Here is a 21,554-nt window from a genome sequence, read left to right on the forward strand (position 1 = left end):
CCCTAAAATTCGACCTTTAATAAATAACCTTTTAAAATAAACCCAATAAGCTGGTTTTTGCTTCCAATAAGGATTAATTGTATCTTAGTTTGGATCAAGTACAAGGTACTGTTTTATCATTACAGAGAAAAAGGGAATTATTTTTCAAAATATAATGCACATTTAATGATTTTCTCTGTAATAATAAAAAAATACCTTGTACTTGACCCAAACTAACATATAATTAATCCTTATCGGAGCCAAAACAATCCTATTTGGGGTTAATCAAAGTGTAAAGAATTCCTTTGTAGACTTAAGGTATGGAGATCCAAATTACAGAAACATCCCTTATGCTAAAAACCCTAGGCCCTGAGCATTCTGAATAACAGGTCCTATACCTGTACATGTTAACAGCTATCTGGTTGCTTGGATTTAAATACCCTAGCAACAAGGCAGCCGTTTTGTCAATTTCTGCAATAAAATGTGATTAAGGCAAATTTGCCAGAATAAAACTGGTGTTCTTCATCCCTACACACAGTCTGGCAGCCGTTTTGTGGTCACAATGAACAATGAATAGTAGAGAGACCATATACTATAGAAGAAATATCAAATTGAAGCCTCACAGTCTGCCTTTTTGGTTGCTGTGATCCCCTAAACCAGAAATATTTTCAGTCACAGGCCAGAAAGAGACAGCCTTTAAAAAGCACTTATAATTTTAGAATCATAAAAAAAATAAAACGAACTGGAAGTTGAATGCATACCTCCCAACATTTTGGAAGGAAAAAGAGGGACAATAACATTTAGCAGGCGTAGCACGGCAACATTTTTTGACCACGCCCATTTTGGTGGCTACACCCCCTAATTACCATGTTCATTTTACAAAATTTGTCAGGTTCTGAAAATTTGAAAATATATCTCCTAATTAATTATTTTACTCAAAATTGTTACAAAGTATCTTATTTGCACCTTTTAGCTGCTCTGGGCTCTCTGCCAAAAACCAATTAAGTTAGAAACTTTATATCTTTTTCTGGCTGTTCAGTGCAGAGAAAATAGGGACTTTCCAGTACAAATGAGGGACTGTCCCTCTGAAAAAGGGACAGTTGGGAGGTATGTTGAATAGAATAAGTCAATCTATAACATACTAAACATTTAAGGGTAAACTTCACGATTAAATAGCTATATCCATATTTTTACCTATACGTGACCGTGTGTCCAACTGAAATAGTAGGTAAACTTGTTGTACTGTGTTAGCCAGTAACAATGTTACAGGGCAACCCTTTTGAAATAAAAAATAAAGTGGAATAAAGGTGATACCTTTACTAATATGATCATAGCAAGCTTTCAGAACATTTTAGTTCTTTTTCAAGCTGATTACAATGAAGCTGTGGTGTTCTCTGGTATATATACAATGTTCAGCTCAAATGACCAACAAAAAGGAATATCAATCTATGTGTAAGGTGTCAAAGTCATTTACGAGGGGATCTGCAGATAAGGTACAAGATAATGTGGGTCAAAGAGGCTGAATATATTGAAATAGTAAAAGCGAAATATGTATTTTCAGTTGCTTTACTATTACAAAGATTCTGTAAAGGATTAATGAATCTGCTTTAGCATCGCCTTAAGCAGTAGTTTGTATCACTGCTGGTGATGGGCAAATTTTTCCTGTTTCGCTGAAAGATTTGTGAATTTCCCACAAAATTTCACGAAATAGTGAAAAAATTGTGAAAATTGACACCCGGCAATTTTTCTCGGGAGTTTCACAAATTTAGGGCTCTTACTGATGAGCGGTTGAAGCTGCGCTCCCCTGCGTTCCGCTTTTCTGCGTTCAGCCGCAGGGGAGCGCAGTAATAGACGCATTTTTTACAATGGGGCTGTACTCACACAGGAGTGTGTAGGCACCGAACGCAGGAAAAATGCAGCATGTTGCGTCTCAACCTGCGTTCGGCACCTACACGCGCCTGTGTGAGTACAGCCCCATTGAAGAAAACCTAATGCGTCTATTCCTGCGCTCCCCTGCGGCTTAACGCAGAAAAACGGAACGCAGGGGAGTGCAGCTTCAACCGCTAGTCAGTAAGAGCCCTTATTAGCAGGCAATGAACCGCTGAAATTCGATGCAAATTCATACCAGGAGAATTTATTCTCCCATCACTAATCACTGCATAATGAACAGTGCAGTTAGAGCATTTGAGTGTATAGATCTTTTTAATGCAAATATAGAGTACTAATAGCATTCCCTGATTCTCTGAGCTCTCAGTCACACTCACCTGACAGGTGATAGTAATCCGGATGAGCTGCAGGATGTAGAATGACACGGGCTGGTGGTATTACTGACACCATACGGCAATGCACTTAAGCTTAGCTCACATCTCCCTTCCACACAGTCTACTATTATACCCCTGACCTCTCACCCAACTAAAACAATGGTATATAAAAGCCTTGCTTGTGGGCAGATGCAAATCCTTCTTCTAAATTGTTTTCTATCAACTAATTAACTGTGATTGTTAGCCTTGGGGATTAAGGTTAGAACAATAATGACAAAATACGATTAGGAATAAACATAAAGCACAGAGAGCCCTTGAAACTGGGCAGCATGGATAAAATACATCCAAAAATTATGAATATGATCTGTTATATTGCACAGTTAACTGCTGTTTTATAATGCACTGCTGTTTTCATCCTATGTGACTAGTTTATTCAGTTTCATGTCTGGCAAATATTTTTTCCACATTCTGTGCTAGCATATTTTAGAAAACCCAAATGGGTTAACAGCTGAGATTATGGGGCAAATTCACTAACCTCCGAAAATTCACCAGCGACGGCTTCGCTGACAGCGCAACACTTCTTCAGGCATAGATCCGCCAGGACAAGGCTAATTCACTAAAATCCGAAGTTGCGTCCAGGGCGCCGAAAGCTGGCGAAGTTGCACTTGCGTTACTGCTCCAAGCGAAGCAAAGTTGTGCTAGCATACGGCGGGAAGTTAAAGTACAATGGACGTATATGCTGCAGCAAATACATTACACTACACAAGCCCAGGGAAACCTTAAAAAAATAAAATTTAGTTATTATATTGCCCTACACATGAGCCCAGTGTATAGTTTATGTGCCATATGTTAGGAAATGTAGGGGGGAAGCCAGTTACCCCCAAAAAAAAAAATAAGCTCTTTTTCAGCCTATCACCCAGAAAACGAAAAGACGCCAACGTTTTCAACTATTTTTTCAGGAACTATCTACTCTTTTGCATTCGCCTGGTCTGAGGTGGTGAAGGCAAGTCTGGAGCAAGAGGTAACGTTCAGTAAAATCCGCATCTTGATGAATTTGCGTAGTTACGTCCATTCGCCAGAGCACAAATTCGCCAGGCGTTAGGGAGCTAAGTACCGCTAGAGTCTATCTCCTTCGCTCGCGAAGTTATGCCAAGTTACTTGAATTTTCGCCCGCATTAGTCACTTTGCCCCTATGTGTTTCTCTAATAGTGGCAAAACTGATGTTCTACATTTTTATAAACTTGTACCTTTATGTGTTGGGCCGTGCCCTTTCTAAAATATAGCAAGAACAGAAAGTTGCAGATCATACAGTAAGTAGTGTAGTCTGATTATACAGTTTGATGCACAAATTACTCTACTACTGTTATATAGGTAATTATTTTGTGCCAGTGTCCTAAGGATATTATTCACCAAAGAGTTCCTGTTAAAGTGGTTGTTCACTTTTGAACTGCCCCGAGTCCCATCCCGCTGGTGATTTAGATTCTAGCCGGTTGGGAGGCAGTTCGAGGAGATTATTCACCAGAAGAAGAGCCGATTTGTTGACCGGGTGATTAAATCTCCCCAAATCTTCTCGTCTGTCTCTACCCTAAGTGTGATGTTGAGAGTGATATTCTGAGACAATTTGCAATTGTTTTTTATTTGTGGTTTGAGTTATTTAGCTCATTATTCAGCAGCTCTCAGTTTGCAACTTCAGGTATCTGGTTGCTAAGGTTCAAATTACCCTAGCAACCATGCATTGATTTGAATAAGAGACTGGATTATGAATAGGAGAGGGTCTGAATATAAAGACATGTTATAAAAAGTAGCAATAACAATACATTTGTAGCCTTACAGAACATTTGTTCTTAGATGGGGTCAGTGCAAGTTGGAAACAGTCAAGAGGAAAGCAATTAATGAAAAAACTATAAAAAAAAATAATGAAAACCAATTGAAAAGTTTTTTTTAGAATTGGCCATTCTATAACAGACTAAAAGTTTAATTTAAGGTGAACCACCCCTTTTAAGGAAATTATTATACACCAGGGAGTTCCACAAGTACTTTTAATGGGTCTATAAATTGACTTGTAATTTCTTCATATTTTACAACAAGGTGTATGCTATTTGTTATAATGTGCAAATTTTCGAGTCATGACATCTCATATCATGAGTTGATATGAGATGATATCACTAAGGATCCCTTTTAAGGAAATATTGAGATTAGAATTAGTTGTGTGTTTTATTCAGTTGCTAGATGTAACCTGCCGTATAAGTACAGGTATGGATCTACTATGTAGAATGCTTGGGACCTGGGGTTTTCTGGATAAGGGATCTTTTTATCTTCATACTTTAAGTCTACTAATAAATAATTCTTAAATAAACCCAATAGGATTGTTTTGCCTTCAATAAGGATTCATTATATCTTCTTTAGCATCAAGTACAAGGTCAGAGTGGAGTTTATAGGAGATAGCCTTCCAGTAATTTGGAGCTTTCTGGATAACAGGTTTCCAGATAATAGATCCCATACCTGTACAATTGGGTTTACTGGCGGCTAGCTTTGGTATTTGGTATTGTTATTTCACATGTATGTACGGGAGCTGAAGACCAATAGAATCTGTTACCAATAGTAGGGATAAGTAGGGTGATTGTAGCTGCAAGTGACTAATCCAAATGCTCCAAGTGCCATAGCCCTTAGTGGTAGCACAATAACTCCGTTTGTATTGAGATGAAAATATTTTCCTAGACTATACTGTGATTACATAAGGCTTTCAGTTACAGCAAAATTACTGTACAGTAATGTATTTGTATATTTTTATAAACCTCAGGGGTAGAGGGGGAAAAGGTCCCTTTAATGTTAATTTGTGATTAGATAAGTGCTGGTGGTGTAAGGAGGGGTGTGGGCTTGGCTACTGCTGCTCATGACACTTCTGCTTGCGTCTCACTTTAATACAATGTGTAAACGTATTAGCAGAGGATTATGGGATTTACATCTGTACTGGCTCCTATCATACTCCCTCTAAGAACCTTCAAGCAAAGGCAACAGTAAATTTAGATGAAGTACACAGTGGTGGTTCAAACTCAAAGAAGACATACTGGTCACTTAAAAGGCAGCAAACAAAACTAGCAAAAGTCTGCAATTTTTAGATATAGGATTAGTGATAATATGTGGTACCCAGTTCATCTAAAATGTAGCACAACTACAGTAGATTTGGCTAGATCCAATACACACACACTATGTCAGATTGCACTCATTGTGTTCCTTTATTCTCCTTGCTGGGGTAATAATATTTTGGCCAGTAGATGTACATATTGTTGACATTTAGGTTCAGTGGATATATGTCGGAATTTTAGAAACCTGAGAGATATTCGTAGATACAGACAATCATAATTAAGCAGATAATTAGTATGACAAATAAGAACTTAGTGAGAAAAGAGAGCTAAACAGATCAATATGAAGTTCATCTAAGGCTGTTGAGGAGAAACCCACTCACTCAGCCCCCTCCTTTCAGTCTTGACCATCTGCTGATTCCTGAGCTTTGCTCTAATTTGTACAGTTTTTATTTATTCAGGCTTTTTCATGAGAAATGGATTATGCAGGATCTTTGTAATTAGCATCATTTCTGGCTGGCCTTGAATGAGATTTTCTTTCAGAAGCGCAGAAGGATATAAGTTCTACATTCATCTGTTCTTCTAAACAGGTTGTGTTAACAGTAAAAGATAATTATTTTTAGAAAATCATTCTCTGAGAAGAGAATTTCTTATTTTATATAATAAACTATAACAATGTCTACCTAGCCTACTTAATAACATTCCTAAAATCCACCATATGCCACTGAATCAAATAGATCAAACCAATTAAGAGATAAATAGCTTAATACTATAGCCTTATAAGTCTCAAAGGTAATTATGAGCCAGCACAATCTAACAACACTTCATATTATTGCTGGGATTGACACAACATGGTGCCATGCTGGCTCGGACCTCCTCTTGTCCCTTTGTACATGATATCAGTATGCCAATGCTGGCACTTAATTAAAAATACAAATGCCATCCCAACTTTGGTTCAGTGCCTGTTTGTAGGTCTTACTTGCTGAATTGATGGGTGCATAATATACTTTTTGAATATTCAGATTATTGACTCCTAACCTGTTTCAGACTCTCCTAAACTGAACATTTTGACTATTATTATGTTTAATCCTCCGTATACCATGCCATTGGACTTTTTACTTGATCTGCCTGTTCCCCGGTAACTGTTTACTTAAAGGGATACTGTCAAAATGAATCAGTTAATAGTGCTGCTCCAGCAGAATTCTGCATTGAAATCCATTTCTCAAAAGAGCAAACAGATTTTTTTATATTCAATTTTGAAATCTGACATGGGGCTAGACATATTGTCAATTTCCCAGCTTCCCCCAGTCATGTGACTTGTGCTCTGATAAACTTCAATCACTCTTTACTGCTGTACTGCAAGTTGGAGTGATATCACCCCCCTCCCTTTTCCCCCCCAGCAGCCAAACAAAAGAACAATGAGAAGGTAACCAGATAACAGCTCCCTAACACAAGATAACAGCTGCCTGGTAGATCTAAGAACAACACTCAATAGTAAAAACCCATGTCCCACTGAGACACATTCAGTTACATTGAGAAGGAAAAACAGCAGCCTGCCAGAAAGCATTTCTCTCCTAAAGTGCAGGCACAAGTCACATGACTGGGGGCAGCTGGGAAATTGACAAAATGTCTAGCCCCGTGTCAGATTTCAAAATCGAATATAAAAAAAATCTGTTTACTCTTTTGAGAAATGGATTTCAGTGCAGAATTCTGCTGGAGTAGCACTATTAACTGATGCGTTTCGAAAAAAACATGTTTTCCAATGACAGGATCCCTTTAAGTCCTTACATTCTGCACCTAATGGCCTTTCAGTCCTGACATTTGTATCAAGAAGCTTGACTTTTAAAATAAATGGGAGAGCTTGAGTTATGGCACTAGATGAGAAATACAATGCCGTTGATCTAGCTTTGTCATGGAAAATGTAACCTACCCAGACTTTGACTGAATTAGAAGTATTGCCAGCACATTTGATTGAAGCAATTGTAAAATGTGCTCCAAAACAGTTTGTTACTGATTTCCAGGACCCAGCCAGAAATGATGCTGCATTTGTATCCAATGATATCTAGTAACCCAGCATATATAACAAATACCCAGGCAATAGTGACCCTAGAATTGTCTCATGCATTTCATAAAAAAACAAACTCCATGAAAGTGAAATGATAATTTCACAGGTAAAACAGAACAATAAAGGATGTCTTCGAAATGGAAATAACGTATTACTGTTCTCACGTATTCAATGTATGCAATTGTATTAACCCATGTGGCTTAATTCAGAGGATGGGTAAGAAGTGAGCATGAACAGGGCTATAGGCCTCATGTACAATGCCCCATGCAGTGGGCAAAATGCAAAGAAAAGGGCATTTTTACCCACTGTGTGGGGCATTGGGCAAATAGCCACAGGGCTCTGCACAAAGACCTATGGATGGTTTGAATTAAGTGATGCTTGCACTAGGCAGCACTTGATTCAAAAAAGACAGGTGGGGAAGGCACATAAGTGCCCCAGCCACCTACAGTACCTTAATTAACATGTAAGGTAAGAAGCAGCAGAAGGCGCAGACTTCATTAGTTTCCCGTCTTTACCACAGAACACAAGTGTGGTGTAAATAAGCACTAAGGGGCTCACTCTTCCAACCTTCAATGCTCAAACCCTGGGGCCATGAATGAGCGTATATGAGTCAGAAGGATACTTTTAAATACTACAAGTGCTGTAATGCATCATAACATAGGAGGAAACATAGATTACAAGGAATTCATTGCTGCAGTTGTAAAAACAAAACATATCAGATCAGAAGCAAAAATACATGGGTTAAGTGTAAGGGTGTCTTCATATATTTCTTTTTTGGTTACATTGTACACTGAAAAACCATGTGTGCTTCATGATTTCTTTTTCTTAAGCTCCCCATAGACGTGACGATTCTTCTTGCCGAACGACCGATTTTAGGGAAGCTCGACCAATCCTTCGAAATTATCGTGCGGTTAGTAGGATTCGAACATCTGTCAGGAAATTGATTGGCCAGGTCAAAAAATCTTTGTCGGTCCCAGTGCAATCTCTCTATGTTTGCAGGGCCAAGCAGGCAGCTCCTCTTTGTTTTCCTGGCAAATTGGTCTTTTTAGTTGATGGTCAATTCGTACGATCGTATGATCGTTCCGAGAAAATCGTGGTCTCACGATGAGGATTGGATCTTTTAAAAATCTCAACATCTATGGCCAGCTTTAGTGTATTCTTATACTAGTGCTGCGGAACTCACTCTATAGTAGTACGGAATATTTTAAATCAAACAAATTGTGAGTCTGATAGAAATGTGAAGTTTTTGAGTAGAATGGCACCTGTTAAATGCTACAGGACAATGTCATGTAAAGCTCATGATGGCTTATAATATAAGAAATAATTGAAATACTGTGTTTAATAAAAAACCATCAGGCAGGTATTGGGCAGGGATTGATGTGAATTATGTATAATATTAAAGCACTGCAGAACGTTAGAGCTATATAAACGGATGATATTTGGTTTTTAGAACAAAAAAAAAATGTTACACCCTTGATAGAAGTACATGGAAAACAACTGCACCTTATAAGTTTAGGACAAAAAAAAAAAATAGTACTAGAATTGTAACATTTTAATTATTTTGACTCCTTTGAGGACTTTGATTGAGCTACTCAAGGGCAGCCACTTTCTTTTCTTTGTAATCCTCTCCAGTGTTTCTGAGGACATTTGCTATATGTCCTAGAGTCACACTTTTCTACTGAGACACCTGCCATGTGTAAACAAATAAATCAATAAACTTTCAGTTGACACATGTTGACTTGCAGATAAGCTGTCTGCAAAGAACTGGAGAACTTTGCCATACCCTTCGTATAGATATCTGCTTAGGAGATTCTCTCTAATTCTCTCCGTATTGATCTCATACCTCATGTCATGAATATTCAAACACCTACCCAAAGAAGAGGTTAGATATACTAGATGTAGCAGAAATATCTCCATGAAACAATATTGCCCCAAAATGCAAAGTTACCTAAACAAAGTTTTATTATTTTTCTCCAACTTGATGGAAGGGCCCTGACTGACCATGTATAAACATAAGTGCAAAACATTATTAGCATGATAGAGCAGTCAAGTGTCTAAAATAGAAGACATTGGCAAAAACAGCTACCGTACTGCTGGGCAGTATTGGAAATACACTTTAGGCTTATTCAACTCCATTCTCAAATAACAGGACAAGATCTTGGACATTACATTGCCACCTAAGTGCCACACAGGGTTATTTATGAAACACTGCCTTCCACTTCTTTGTTTGCATTACGTTATTGTTTTTAAATTGTCAATATACATACGATCCCTCTTTTGTAAAAGAACCCCAAGTTGTTATAACTGTTTCTGATGTATATACTGTAGTATTTTTTCTACTATAATGTGCAGATTATTTATCATTTTTTTAACAAATATAAAATGCACAAATTGCTTTTGTGGTTGTCCCTACCTTGTTTCTCCTACCTCTCTTCCTATGGCCTTAGATTGCAAGCTCTGTGGGGCTGAGGCTTGTTTTTCCACTAAATTTTCTGCTCCAGATATTGTATTTTGTATATCTTGTAAATAACGGTATGCTAAAGGTAAGATTCTATATAAATGGACTTTTATGAAGAGGCTTCTGAGAGCACATTAAATAGCATTCAGGGTGCTGAGCTATACATTGTAATGTTTATAATAATTAGTGTTTAGCTAGCTTGTATTTTTTTTCTAGCTCAAAATAATATTTGATGCAAGTGTTGTCAGGAGGCAAGGGAAATAAAGTATTTAGCACACTAGATATCCCAGAACAGAAGTCAGATCCAACTCTAAATCCAAGTAAGCTTAATACCTATCTAACACACAGATCTGAACAAAGCCTTACTGGCAGATATATCCAGTACATCGACAGAAGGAGAAACCAACTAATTATATTTCTGATACAAACCCTTACATTAAAAAATGTGCACTATAGCATATTTACCCCAGGCAAATTCTCCCTCTGTTACCCCATCAGTACCATTTATATATTAAAAATGTGTATGTAAATATAATTATATTGTATGTAAATATAATTATATTGATTAGTAGAAGTTCATTATTCAGTTGAATCTTGTTAGAAAGCCATATGCTAAACACTCATAGTACTAATCTCATAGAATGGACACCTCGTTAATTCTTCGTGGGTCTACATGACTGATCCACCTTCTCATAGACAGTAAAGATTAAGAGGATGACAAGAGGCATCTGCTTACGCAGCGTTAGGAGCTAATCTTCAGGCCCTAAGAAAAACTCTTGACCATCGACAAAGAGTAAGAGAAAAATAAAGCTCTCCATTAATGCCCATCTCTTCCATTCTGCTGAACGTCTGCAAAGAGCTCCTTTGTATTCTTAGATTTCCTGGGTCATCAGCCGTTCCCTTTGGGGATTTAAATTAAAGATCATCAGGATCTTTGCAGTTAAAGAAGACACTTGCACAAGAATCTGCACACTTGAACTGCCAAGAGTCTAAAGACAAGACCAAAATCAATCAGTTCAATATGAGTTCTCCCACAGGATCGTTTCTGAGCACAGAAGACAGTCAATCAGGTAAGAAGATACTTGTTTAGTTATATATACACCTTATATTTATGTAGTTTAAGTACACTATATTAAGATCAAACTAAATAGAAATACACCTGCAGCATTTGGGAGGAATTAATGCTTTGAAAGGCCAACCATTTTACTCTCCTGTACAACCAAAGATATTTAACAGTCCCATGTTTCCCCCAGAAAAAATGTTGAATTGCACCTGGAGAGGACTGCTCTACCAAAAAATCAACATGGAGAGACTATACTAGTAGCAATAGCCCACTTATGGCTGATTTTAGATTAAGCATGACATGGGTGGATGCCATTGCCAATGTTTATTTTTTAATTAAGTTTAAGTCAAATGATTTACTTCATTAGGAGAACAGCAACACAGCCAAGCAGATGTTGTGAGTGGAGCTAACTTAAACAGGGAACTTGCAACAGTGCAGTTATCTATTGCAACCAGTCAACAATTAGTCAGGATCTTTCTACTGTTGATTTGTTAATGAAAACATAAAACATACCCACTGTTTTTAATAATCTATAGAATACCTATGTAAAGGTTGTGCAGATATCACTCCATTACAAACAGTATTGAAATAAAGTGTATTCTGTCTGTATAAATGTTAAGTAAGGAAATTACAAAACAAGATGTTAATTATGAGTTTAAGGTGTCACACAAACACTGAGATGAGGTTGTATTTTTTCCTTGCAGTTCCCAGTCCGGCCCCAGGTCCTGCTCCTAACCCTCACCTTTTGTGCAGAGTGTGCGGGGACAGTAGCAGTGGAAAACATTATGGCATATTTGCTTGTAACGGTTGCAGTGGCTTCTTCAAGAGAAGCGTTCGCAGGAAGCTCATATACAGGTAAGGCACCATGGGTCTTCCTTCCATTTCTGAAGCTGGTTTGTTTCACTTCAATCAATGAATGAAGTGGGGTCATTTGCATTAGTTGCATTAGGTGTTGCTTCCAATAAGGATGAATTATATCTTTGTTTGGATCAAGTACAAGGTACTGTTTTATTATTACAGAGAATAAGGAAATCTTTTAAAAATGTGAATTATTTGATTAAAATGGAGTCTATGGGAGATGGCCATCCTGTAATTCAGAGCTTTCTAGATATCGGGTTTACAGATAACTGATCCTATACTTATAATTTCTCTAGTTGTATTTGTAGACAAGTGGTATGAGTATATACAACACAACCAGTGTACATAAATAGTTGGCGCTATTGCAAGTTATGGAAGGTGGCTTAGCCAACACAGGTCAAAATTAAAATTACATCCCCAAAAACATTTAAAAATAAACCCTGTTTCTAAATTCCAGGTGCCAGGCTGGCACAGGATTGTGCCCAGTGGACAAGGCCCATAGAAACCAGTGCCAAGCCTGCAGACTAAAGAAATGCCTTCAGACGGGTATGAACAAGGATGGTGAGTGTCTATGTATGTATATCTATGTATGTATTTCTTTGTAGCTGTGATGACTTGTCCACATTAGCAACATCCTACACTATTTCGGTAGGGTGTGCTCCTTTTCACACACACACACACACACACAAAAAAAGTGTTTTATCAACTTGCATTGTATTATATGGCATGTCAACTTTTTTGGTGGTATTATTTTTATTTATACTTTTTTGCATTTAATACATTAAGCAAAATAACTATGTTCAGCGGAACTGAATCAGAGCTTTAAAAGTCACGTGACTGGACAGGTGACTTTTTCCCACATGATGCAATCATCAATTTTCTTAGATTTGGTACAGTACTCAGCCAAATCTTTTGTTAAGGATTTGGTATTTGGACGAATCCAAAAATGATTGGTGTATTTCCTGAGTTTATAACAATTGGCTTTATGTGAGTGGACTGTTGATACCTTTCCTGCAATTTAAAATTGCTGGGATTGGGTACAGCTAGTTTAACATGTTAAATCCAACAGTAGATCCTCAGAGCATTTGCCATATTGGACTTTTCCACTGCAATAATTGGTCTAAAGTTCAGGTCCAATTTGCTCTGTGCAAGTCCACAATCACCAGCAGCCTTTATTACCTATAGTACCTGTGCCAAAACAGTATATTTATAGGAACAATGTCGGGCTTGGAATAGATTACTCAGGGATACTTGAGCATAATATCAAGTTGATGTCTAGCTGCTGCACCACTATTGCATACTATGTAGCCATTGAACATCATCATTTCTGCATGTTAATGTAAGCCATTATTCTTTTTGTAGCTGTCCAGAATGAGCGTCAGCCTCGTAGTACAGCTCAGATCCGCCTTGACAGTATTGACTTGGACACAGATAGCCGCTCTGAACACTTAGCCACTACACGGGATCCTCCTCCTTCCTGCCCACAAGGCAACACTCTTAGAACCCCTATACCCAGCACCATGTCAGGAACTCTAAGCCCCCCACACAACCACCGCTTCATGGCTAGCTTGATGACAGCAGAGACATGTGCCAAGCTGGAGCCAGAAGAAGGTAAAGACAAGTAGAAAACATTTCTGAGTATACCTTGTTGAAAGTGAAAATACAATAAAGTTCAATATTACAATGTTTTACCAAAAATGGTAGCATTGTTGGGGGATTACCTATATTGTCTGGCAATTAACTATAGGATATAATGAATACATCATTCTTGAGGATTCCATATTTGACCAAATTCAAAAAAGATTTGGTGACTACAAAACCGAATCTGATCCCCAATGTGCATATTTAAATTTGAGATCAAAGTTGCATCATCTGTTGATTCCATCAGTTCATCAGTTGTCTCACTGAGTGGGCCAGCGAGTTAAAAAAAAAAATTACTGTGTTTATAAAAATAGTTCAAATCTGAAGGCTGGTGCAGACAGATCCTCAGCTGTGTCCTGGATTCAGTTCATACCTACAATGAAAAATAACTTGACCCAAATGAACAAAATGATTTGTTTAGTATAAGAAGGTGCTATTCTGAGGGAGAATTAGTACTGAGGTTCGACAAAGTCTTAAAAATTAGCCCTGTTCGCGAACATCCATATAAAGACACATTTTGATTTGATTTTAAAGCAAGAGTTTAGAATTTTAGGAAAAGTAAAAAGTAGGTGCGGTATTGTTTGTATTCTGTGTTTACTTGTAACTTCTTGAAAATGGTATGATGTTTGGAAACCATCAGTGCTAGAGAATACATTATGCAAACTATTTTAAAATATCTCCATGAAACTTTCTGTTTTCAGCTGATGAGAATATTGATGTTACAAGTGATGAGCCAGAGCGAACACCAACTGACTTCCAGATATCCGGGTTCCCAATGTCTAGTCCAGAAGGAGTGTATGAAACGTCAGCTAGGCTTCTCTTCATGGCTGTTAAATGGGCCAAGAACCTCCCAGTTTTCTCTAATCTTCCATTCCGGGACCAGGTAGGTTATTAAAGACTGGTGGTTTCACACTAGATGTTATTTCCTAAATTGCTTAGCCACACTAAGGTCATCCACCAGCTCCAGACCCACTCTCTTATAAAATTCTACAACGTAAATACATTACTGTAGCAAATCCTTGGCACACTCAAAGTTGGATGGTGGGGCATCTTTATAGACTCTGGTGGTGCCTACTTCTTTCTGGGCCATTTTATAGATTCTGGTGGTGGTGCCGGCTTCTTTCTATAGCCGTTCTTCATTTACACTACACTAAATGACTTTGGGAGACCCATATCACCATTCTTATTTTCTCTAAAACCACAAACACCATGTCATTTGTTAAAAGATCCCAATACAGAACAATCCAATTAGGACAACAAAAACCTGTTATTCCTCAAATGTTTTGTGTAATTACTAGCACAAAACCCTGAAAACCTGTAAAAGCCAGAATTAAAGAAAACTGTACAATTAGATAAGGACAGCTCCCAGACTCCGATAAAAAAAAAGAAAAAACAAATATATTAAATGGGATCCTTAATGTTTACCTGCTTGAGATTAGGGATATATATAACTTATACTGGGGAAAGACATCTGATGTAAAAACCAAGCATCAGCTAAAAAAATGATGGGGAAAAATACCTTATGCCAACAATTAATATTATGCATTAAACACAAAAAATAAATGGCAGCTGAGAACAGCTTTTTGTGTATTTGCTTTGAGATACAATTAAGTGAATCTGGCAGCTGGAGTTGGAGTTATGAAGAGTTCAAGTTAAAATGACAGAAAGAGAGACATTCTATCTATTAATTTCAGACATTGGATTAAAGGATTGTTTCCTACAAATGTTCTATTGTCCCCTGATACAGGTTATCCTGCTGGAGGAAGCGTGGAGTGAATTATTTCTTCTATGTGCCATTCAATGGTCTATGCCTCTTGACAGCTGCCCTCTGCTCTCTGTACCAGACTTGTCTAGTCAAGTTCATGGGAAATCTGTGTCCTCCATAGACATCCGAATCCTCCAAGAAACAATCAGTCGGTTCAAGTCACTTAATGTTGACCCTACAGAATTTGCCTGTTTGAAAGCTGTTCTGCTCTTTAAACCTGGTAAGTAGGAAAGTGCTTTCTTGTCCAAAAAGAAGTGATTGCTACTACTAAGCGGATTTTAGAGCTATCACATTTTATATTTTTAGGGGAGCTCAGGCTGAACTAGTTATGGTAAACATTTGATCTCCTAGATATAGTCAGTGAGGGTAAATATGTATTTGCTATTTTAGATACTCTTAAAACAAAAACCAAAACAAAAATCTTCATCTGGCAACTTCCGTCTGAGCACCACCAGTTAGTCTGAAAAGTGTCTCTCATACTGAACCTTTTTTTAAAAAAAATGCAGAGTTGTGCAGGGGGTTGCTAGGCACCAGCTCATACCATTTTGGTTTCTCGTTTGTTGGAAGTGATCGTAGGTAGATGTGCAGAAGTCGATCCTTATGTGACTTCATCTACCCGCACTCTGCAATCGCTGATCAGACACAAAGAGGCCCAGAGGCAGAGCAAGAAGCCACTCGCCAACCCCACTTGTGCAACTCTTTAGACACATTTTATTCTAGCTGGTGTTGTTGGGAGGGAGGCACTTGGATGGGGGCTTTCAGTCTCCTTTAAATATGGCTGAATGGCTGATACAGATATATACCCTTACATGAGCACTTGTGTATATTGTATTTATTGACTTGTTTGTCCTCCTTGTGTGTACTTATATTATATTATACTTTTATGCATTGTATGGTGCCGTGAAAGTGCTTTATAAATAAAGTTCTATATATATATATATATTATATATTTTAATATTTAGGCTCACACAAGTGACTTTGGTGATCATGCAGATATAGCCTAACAGTGCAAAACAGTTATATTTAGGGTAGTTTGCTGTTCATTCATCAGATATAACTTCCTTTTACACACGGGCGGTTTTTCCTGCGCTCCCCGTGTTGCAATTTCTTCCGTTCAGCCGCAGGGGAGTGCAGGAGTACACACACTCAATTATTGTGACGGGGGCTGTACTCACACAGACGCATGTAGGTGCCAAACGCAGGTGAAATGCAACATGCTGCGTCCCACCTGCGTTTTGCTCTTAAATGCGTCTGTGTGAGTACAACCCCCTTCACAATAATTGAGTGCGTCTACTCCTGCACTCCCCTGCGGCTGAACGGAAGAAAGCATAACGTAGGGGAGCGCAGGAAAAATCGCCCATGTGTAAGAGCCCAAAATGGATTTAAATGTAATTAAACAGACACATTTTTTCTTTATTCATTCATTCATTCATTGAAATAACCAATAATGAACCCTTGCTTGTCTCACAAAGTGAAAAATAATTTCCCCCTCTCTTTCGTTTGTTCTAGAAACAAGAGGTCTGAAAGACCCAGAACAAATAGAAAACCTTCAAGATCAATCTCAGATGATGTTGGCTCAGCACACAAGGAATCAATACCCAACCCAGCCCGTTAGGTAACTCAGGGGAAGCAATTTGTTGGGAATTTGTAGCCGGCCCTGTTGGGAGTGTTGCATTAAACTGCTGCGGTAACAGTTTGCCAAAGGAAAGAAAAGTCTTCTAACTGATATACATCTCCTTATTTTCAGGTTTGGGAAGCTTTTGCTCCTTTCTCCATCACTGCGATTTATTTCATCTGAACATATTGAGCTGCTTTTCTTCCACCGGACCATAGGAAACACTCCTATGGAAAAACTGCTTTGTGATATGTTTAAGAACTAAAATAATAAACTTTTACATCACAAATGACATATACTCAAGCACTTTAAGGAGATAAACGCTGAGAGGCTTGGGCCTTATTTAAGACTAAGGGCTACGAATAAAGGTGGCACAGCCTCATCGACGCAAAAGTGGAACCTGCATATTGTGGAGACAGAGTAATGCATTCTAATACAAAGGAACATGTTTGGTTGAACCTCAGGATAGCATTTAGAACTTGCTTCCCTGCAATGTTTTTGTGTTTTTAAGACTGATGCAATTCATGTATACAACCCAATATAATGATGTGCAGTCAATTGCTATAATCAAACACACTCCTGCTAAAAACAAACAATGAAAGTGCTATGACTACAAGAATATCTTAGAAAGGGCCAGTATATGCCCTTGTTCCACATGAATGCAATGATTAGATCTGAACATACCTTTTTCCTACTGTTTTCATCTTTAAATATCTATGGTTTTTGTTATTGCTTGAGCTAAACAGGGAAACGGAAGCTACTCCATGTTTGGTCCTTGCAAGTTACATAATTAGATTCAAGTTATACCTACAATCCCCCTGCCTAATTGACTCCTGTAAACAAAACAGTCACAGCAAAGGGTGAAGGGAAGTTGTTAACTGTATTATGTTTCTAAACAGATGTTAAACAAGGAAACATCTATCATTGATTAGAAGCAGAAATAATCACTTTTCCCAAAATTTCAGGGCTGGCAAAGTTGTTCGTTACTAATACACCCACTGATGTATGGGGACAAGTTTTTCAACCATTATCACGGTGTGTTACTGATATTCTAATTTTCATTTAAAAAGGGAGTTCCATAAAAATGACAGCCAAAGAATCAGGGATTGGAGTCTTAGAAAACCAATACTGTTCATTCATAGATCTGGCACTGTGACTACCCACCTCATTATGTCTGACGGTTAAAATCAGCAAAGTTAGCTCCTAATATTATATAACAAGATGACTGCCATGATGCCAGTAGGCAGAACCCCTCTCATGTCTGCAATTACCCATGGGTGAGTTTCACTGAAACTCAATCTTTAAAGATGGCATTTTTCATTTGGTTTAATTAATACATTTTTTTTCAATTTGATGCCTCTGCTTTTTTGTTTTTTTTAACTTACAGGTGCTATTTTCATGAGTACCTATAGTCTGGGTTGGATTATAGTCAGGGGGCCAGTTTGTTTTGCCTTCAGCCATAGGAGCACAACAAAAGTTTCCAAAGTGTTGATTAAGTCTGCCTACTAGGTACAATACAGGGCTGTCATGAACATCCCTGGAACTATAGCAGGGTGGCCATTAGCATTATATACCTATATATCTGAAATGATCCCCTTACGAGGGCACTTGAGACCTTAACACACCCACAGACAATTAAGGACTCTCCGATCCCAGGCACATTGCCTAATATTCCTAAATTGCACCACCCATGCCATACAAGATGGGAGAGAAATGGCATTTACATAACTGTTATGATTAACGATGTAAAGTTGTAACCAAGTAATGAAGAACTGATTAATCTGCACCAAAAACATGTTATTTATAGGGGGGGCATGGAAACGTCTTGTGAAATACTTTTGCACATGGGCAGAAACAAGCAGAACGATTGTGTACAAGAAGCAGTAGTCCTTGACTGTATATCTTATAACTTGACTAACCTTGAAATAAAAGGGCTGTAATTTGAGGCCCATTATGTAAATGTGTTTATTAATGACATCAGATGGGTATTTCACCTGTTCAGTGCCACAGATGATAGATTGTACAGTCTGTGGCTAAAAAGACCAAAGAACCACAGATTCTACAATCTGCAGTAGCTTTGTTCCCAAGAGCAAGAAGCAGAGTTGGGTAGCCAATGGCCCCTGGGGCACAATAACCCCAGGATCACAGACTACAATAGAAATTAGCAAACCACACCTTCTGTTTTTCTTTCTGACCCTCCAAACTGCTGCAATCTTGGGGGATGTGATGCCCATATTATGCCTCTTAGTGAGATACACATTTCACACACACACACACGTAGGGCCCTACATTTGCTTAATTTCCCAGCATTCCACTGCAGGGGAGCACAGAACACAGCCTATTCTTTCTTATCTGGCAGTAGTGACACCGACACAGGTGAATCCAAGCACTAAATGCAGGTGGAACACAACATGATGCATTCCACCTGTGTTGGCGCTTGGATGCTGGCAGATAAGAAAAAAATAGGCTGTGTTCTGTGCTCCCCTGCAGTGGAAGGCCGGCCAAAACATCTGTGTAAGGGCCCGAATGTTTACAACAAGACATGTGCATAGATTTTTACACAAATGCATCATTTGGAGAAAAAAAAGTAAACACACATTCATATGGTATTCACCCATTAAAACAAAAAATGTGTTTTATTGTCCAGTGTGCCAAACATTATTGCAGGAACCATATGTGTAATTATCTGCTCCCTGAGCTCTCTGCTACTGTCCTCTGCTACAGGCTTAAACTGCCCATAGACGTGTACAATATTAGGTTATATCAGACAAACGAACATCCGTTCCAATCTTCCAAACTGCAACTAACCGTTCAGATTAATATAAAGTAGTGAAGAGAACAGATTACACAATGCTCGGGCCATTAATTGACAGACAGCAATAGTACCAAAGTTATATCCGACAAATACTAGCGACAGTCTCCCACTGATATTGTCAGATAGGCAATACATGCAGAGATATTCTCAGTAGTTGATATAAATCTTCTAACCTGTCCAATCGACTGAACGACCGATTGTCATGGTACGAAAAATGACGGGACACTCCACAAACGATCTTAAAATCGCACAAATCTTCATTTTGCATGATAATATCTTTGTGTCTATGGCCAGCTTTACACAGCAGCCCCCCTCCTTGGCAGCCTGCACCCAGGTAATTGACAGGTTTTGGTGATTTAGTTGCAGTTTTCAGTCCTTCTACTTGATTGTGCTAGTCAGTGTTTCTGAGGCCAGCATACACAAAAATGACTGTACACATAAAGTACTTTGTGTGAGAACTCATAGTTAGCTCTTATTTTAAGCAGCCACCTCTCTGCCGACACAGAATGTTTTTGCACACCAGTTTTAAAAGTGCACATAAAGGATATTTTTTGGACACACAAGAAGATTAGACAGAATATAATGCCTATTTTGATCTCTGTTCTGAACCCTTTTTTTTAAAAGTGCCAGCCTGGGATCCTTAGCAATTAAATACCCCAGGGGATGCCTAACAGATTGTCACACATGCCCCTCATCTCACAATAAATTACTAATAGCAGTGTGACATTTTGTTAAGCAGTTTCTGCATAAAAGTACTGATTTAAACCAAAACTCTTCAGTTTCACTTATTTTAGTGCAGACCATCTGTTACGGAACTACAACTCCCAGTATGCCTTGATAAATGCATTGTGCAGCTGGACCCTCACAGGTAACATGTTTTTTTCGTAATTAAATGTTATTCTATGTAACGTTCCAATATATTTTCATTAAAACACTTTCAGTGATTATTTATAATTGTAAGCAGTGTTTATCTATAGTTTCTCTTCTTTTCTGACACTTAAAACAATGTAACATAAATCAGATCTCCTCTTGGTCATTTAATTAGCTGGCGTGCGATATTTCAGGAGTCAGAGCCAGGAGTACAGAGAATGTAAGCACCAGATACTAGGGGCATTTACTAACCCCGTGGCAGGGAACAGGGCTGCTCTGATGTTCTTCTGCTTAGGTAGTGGCGTAACTAGATGTTACTGGGCCCCACAACAAATTAATGTTAGGGCCCCAAACATAACCAGAGGTTGTCTTGTTTTACCAAAATGTATTGAAATTGTATATGAATTTGAGCCTCATGGGGCCCCCTATACCTCCTGGGCCCCCTGCAGCCGCAGGGTCTGCTTCCTCTATATTTACGCCCCTGTGCTTAGGAAAGATTTCTATTTTTTTTAGCAGAAATCAGAATAGCCCTGTTTCTTTCTCTTGACAACTTCAGACTTGTCCGTAAATGACCAGCAGGTGGCGCTGTTGTAACAAAATTAATTCATGTTAACAGTACATGTATCCATTAATATCTTGGAATAAAAATAAATAAATAATGAATGTACATTGTAAAAGTGCTTAGAATAGCACCCTCATCAATATTACTTATCCTATAATAGCAACTACATTTACAAATAACTTTAAAACCATTAAATGATTGCATAATGAAAGGAAATGTAATTCCAAGCAGATTTTTCCAATATGCAAACAATGTTTTTGGGTGGATATCCCCTTTAAATCTCAAAGCCAAAGGGAAGGAGCCAATTAATCCAAGCTGGGGCATTTTTTGTAGAAACAGGTACAAGATCTGTTTTCTGGAGACCAGTTATCCAGAAAGCTCTGAATTATGGGAAGGCTATTTCCCATAAACTTACATTTTACATTACATTAAAATGTCCAATGCGCCGAATGTAATGTAAGTAATACAAATGTCGCACGTAGGAACTGATTGCATCTGACACGGCACGACTGTTTGATG

At 38.2% G+C, this 21,554-nt stretch overlaps 1 protein-coding gene across 1 annotated transcript; it reads left to right on the forward strand.

Moving 5' to 3' along the window:
- Nucleotides 1-10,484: 10,484 nt before the first annotated feature.
- On the forward strand, nucleotides 10,485-17,135 carry nr2e3.L (nuclear receptor subfamily 2 group E member 3 L homeolog). The gene is made up of 9 exons (XM_018252885.2): nucleotides 10,485-10,639; nucleotides 10,723-10,916; nucleotides 11,614-11,764; nucleotides 12,225-12,328; nucleotides 13,130-13,378; nucleotides 14,110-14,291; nucleotides 15,156-15,393; nucleotides 16,683-16,788; nucleotides 16,921-17,135. The coding sequence occupies exons 2-9, from the start codon at nucleotides 10,868-10,870 to the stop codon at nucleotides 17,051-17,053; spliced, it is 1,212 nt and encodes a 403-aa protein (XP_018108374.2). The 5' UTR covers nucleotides 10,485-10,639; nucleotides 10,723-10,867; the 3' UTR covers nucleotides 17,054-17,135.
- Nucleotides 17,136-21,554: the final 4,419 nt, after the last annotated feature.

This window comes from Xenopus laevis, chromosome 3L (genome assembly GCF_017654675.1).
Source record: "Xenopus laevis strain J_2021 chromosome 3L, Xenopus_laevis_v10.1, whole genome shotgun sequence".
NCBI lineage: Eukaryota > Metazoa > Chordata > Amphibia > Anura > Pipidae > Xenopus > Xenopus laevis.

Excerpts from the sequence above, each read along its gene's own strand:
- nr2e3.L (XM_018252885.2), top strand. The coding sequence starts at position 10,868 with ATGAGTTCTCCCACAGGATCGTTTCTGAGCACAGAAGACAGTCAATCA. Across the intron at positions 15,394-16,682 it reads TGTTCTGCTCTTTAAACCTG|AAACAAGAGGTCTGAAAGAC; the intron begins GTAAGTAGGAAA and ends CGTTTGTTCTAG. Across the intron at positions 16,789-16,920 it reads TACCCAACCCAGCCCGTTAG|GTTTGGGAAGCTTTTGCTCC; the intron begins GTAACTCAGGGG and ends CCTTATTTTCAG.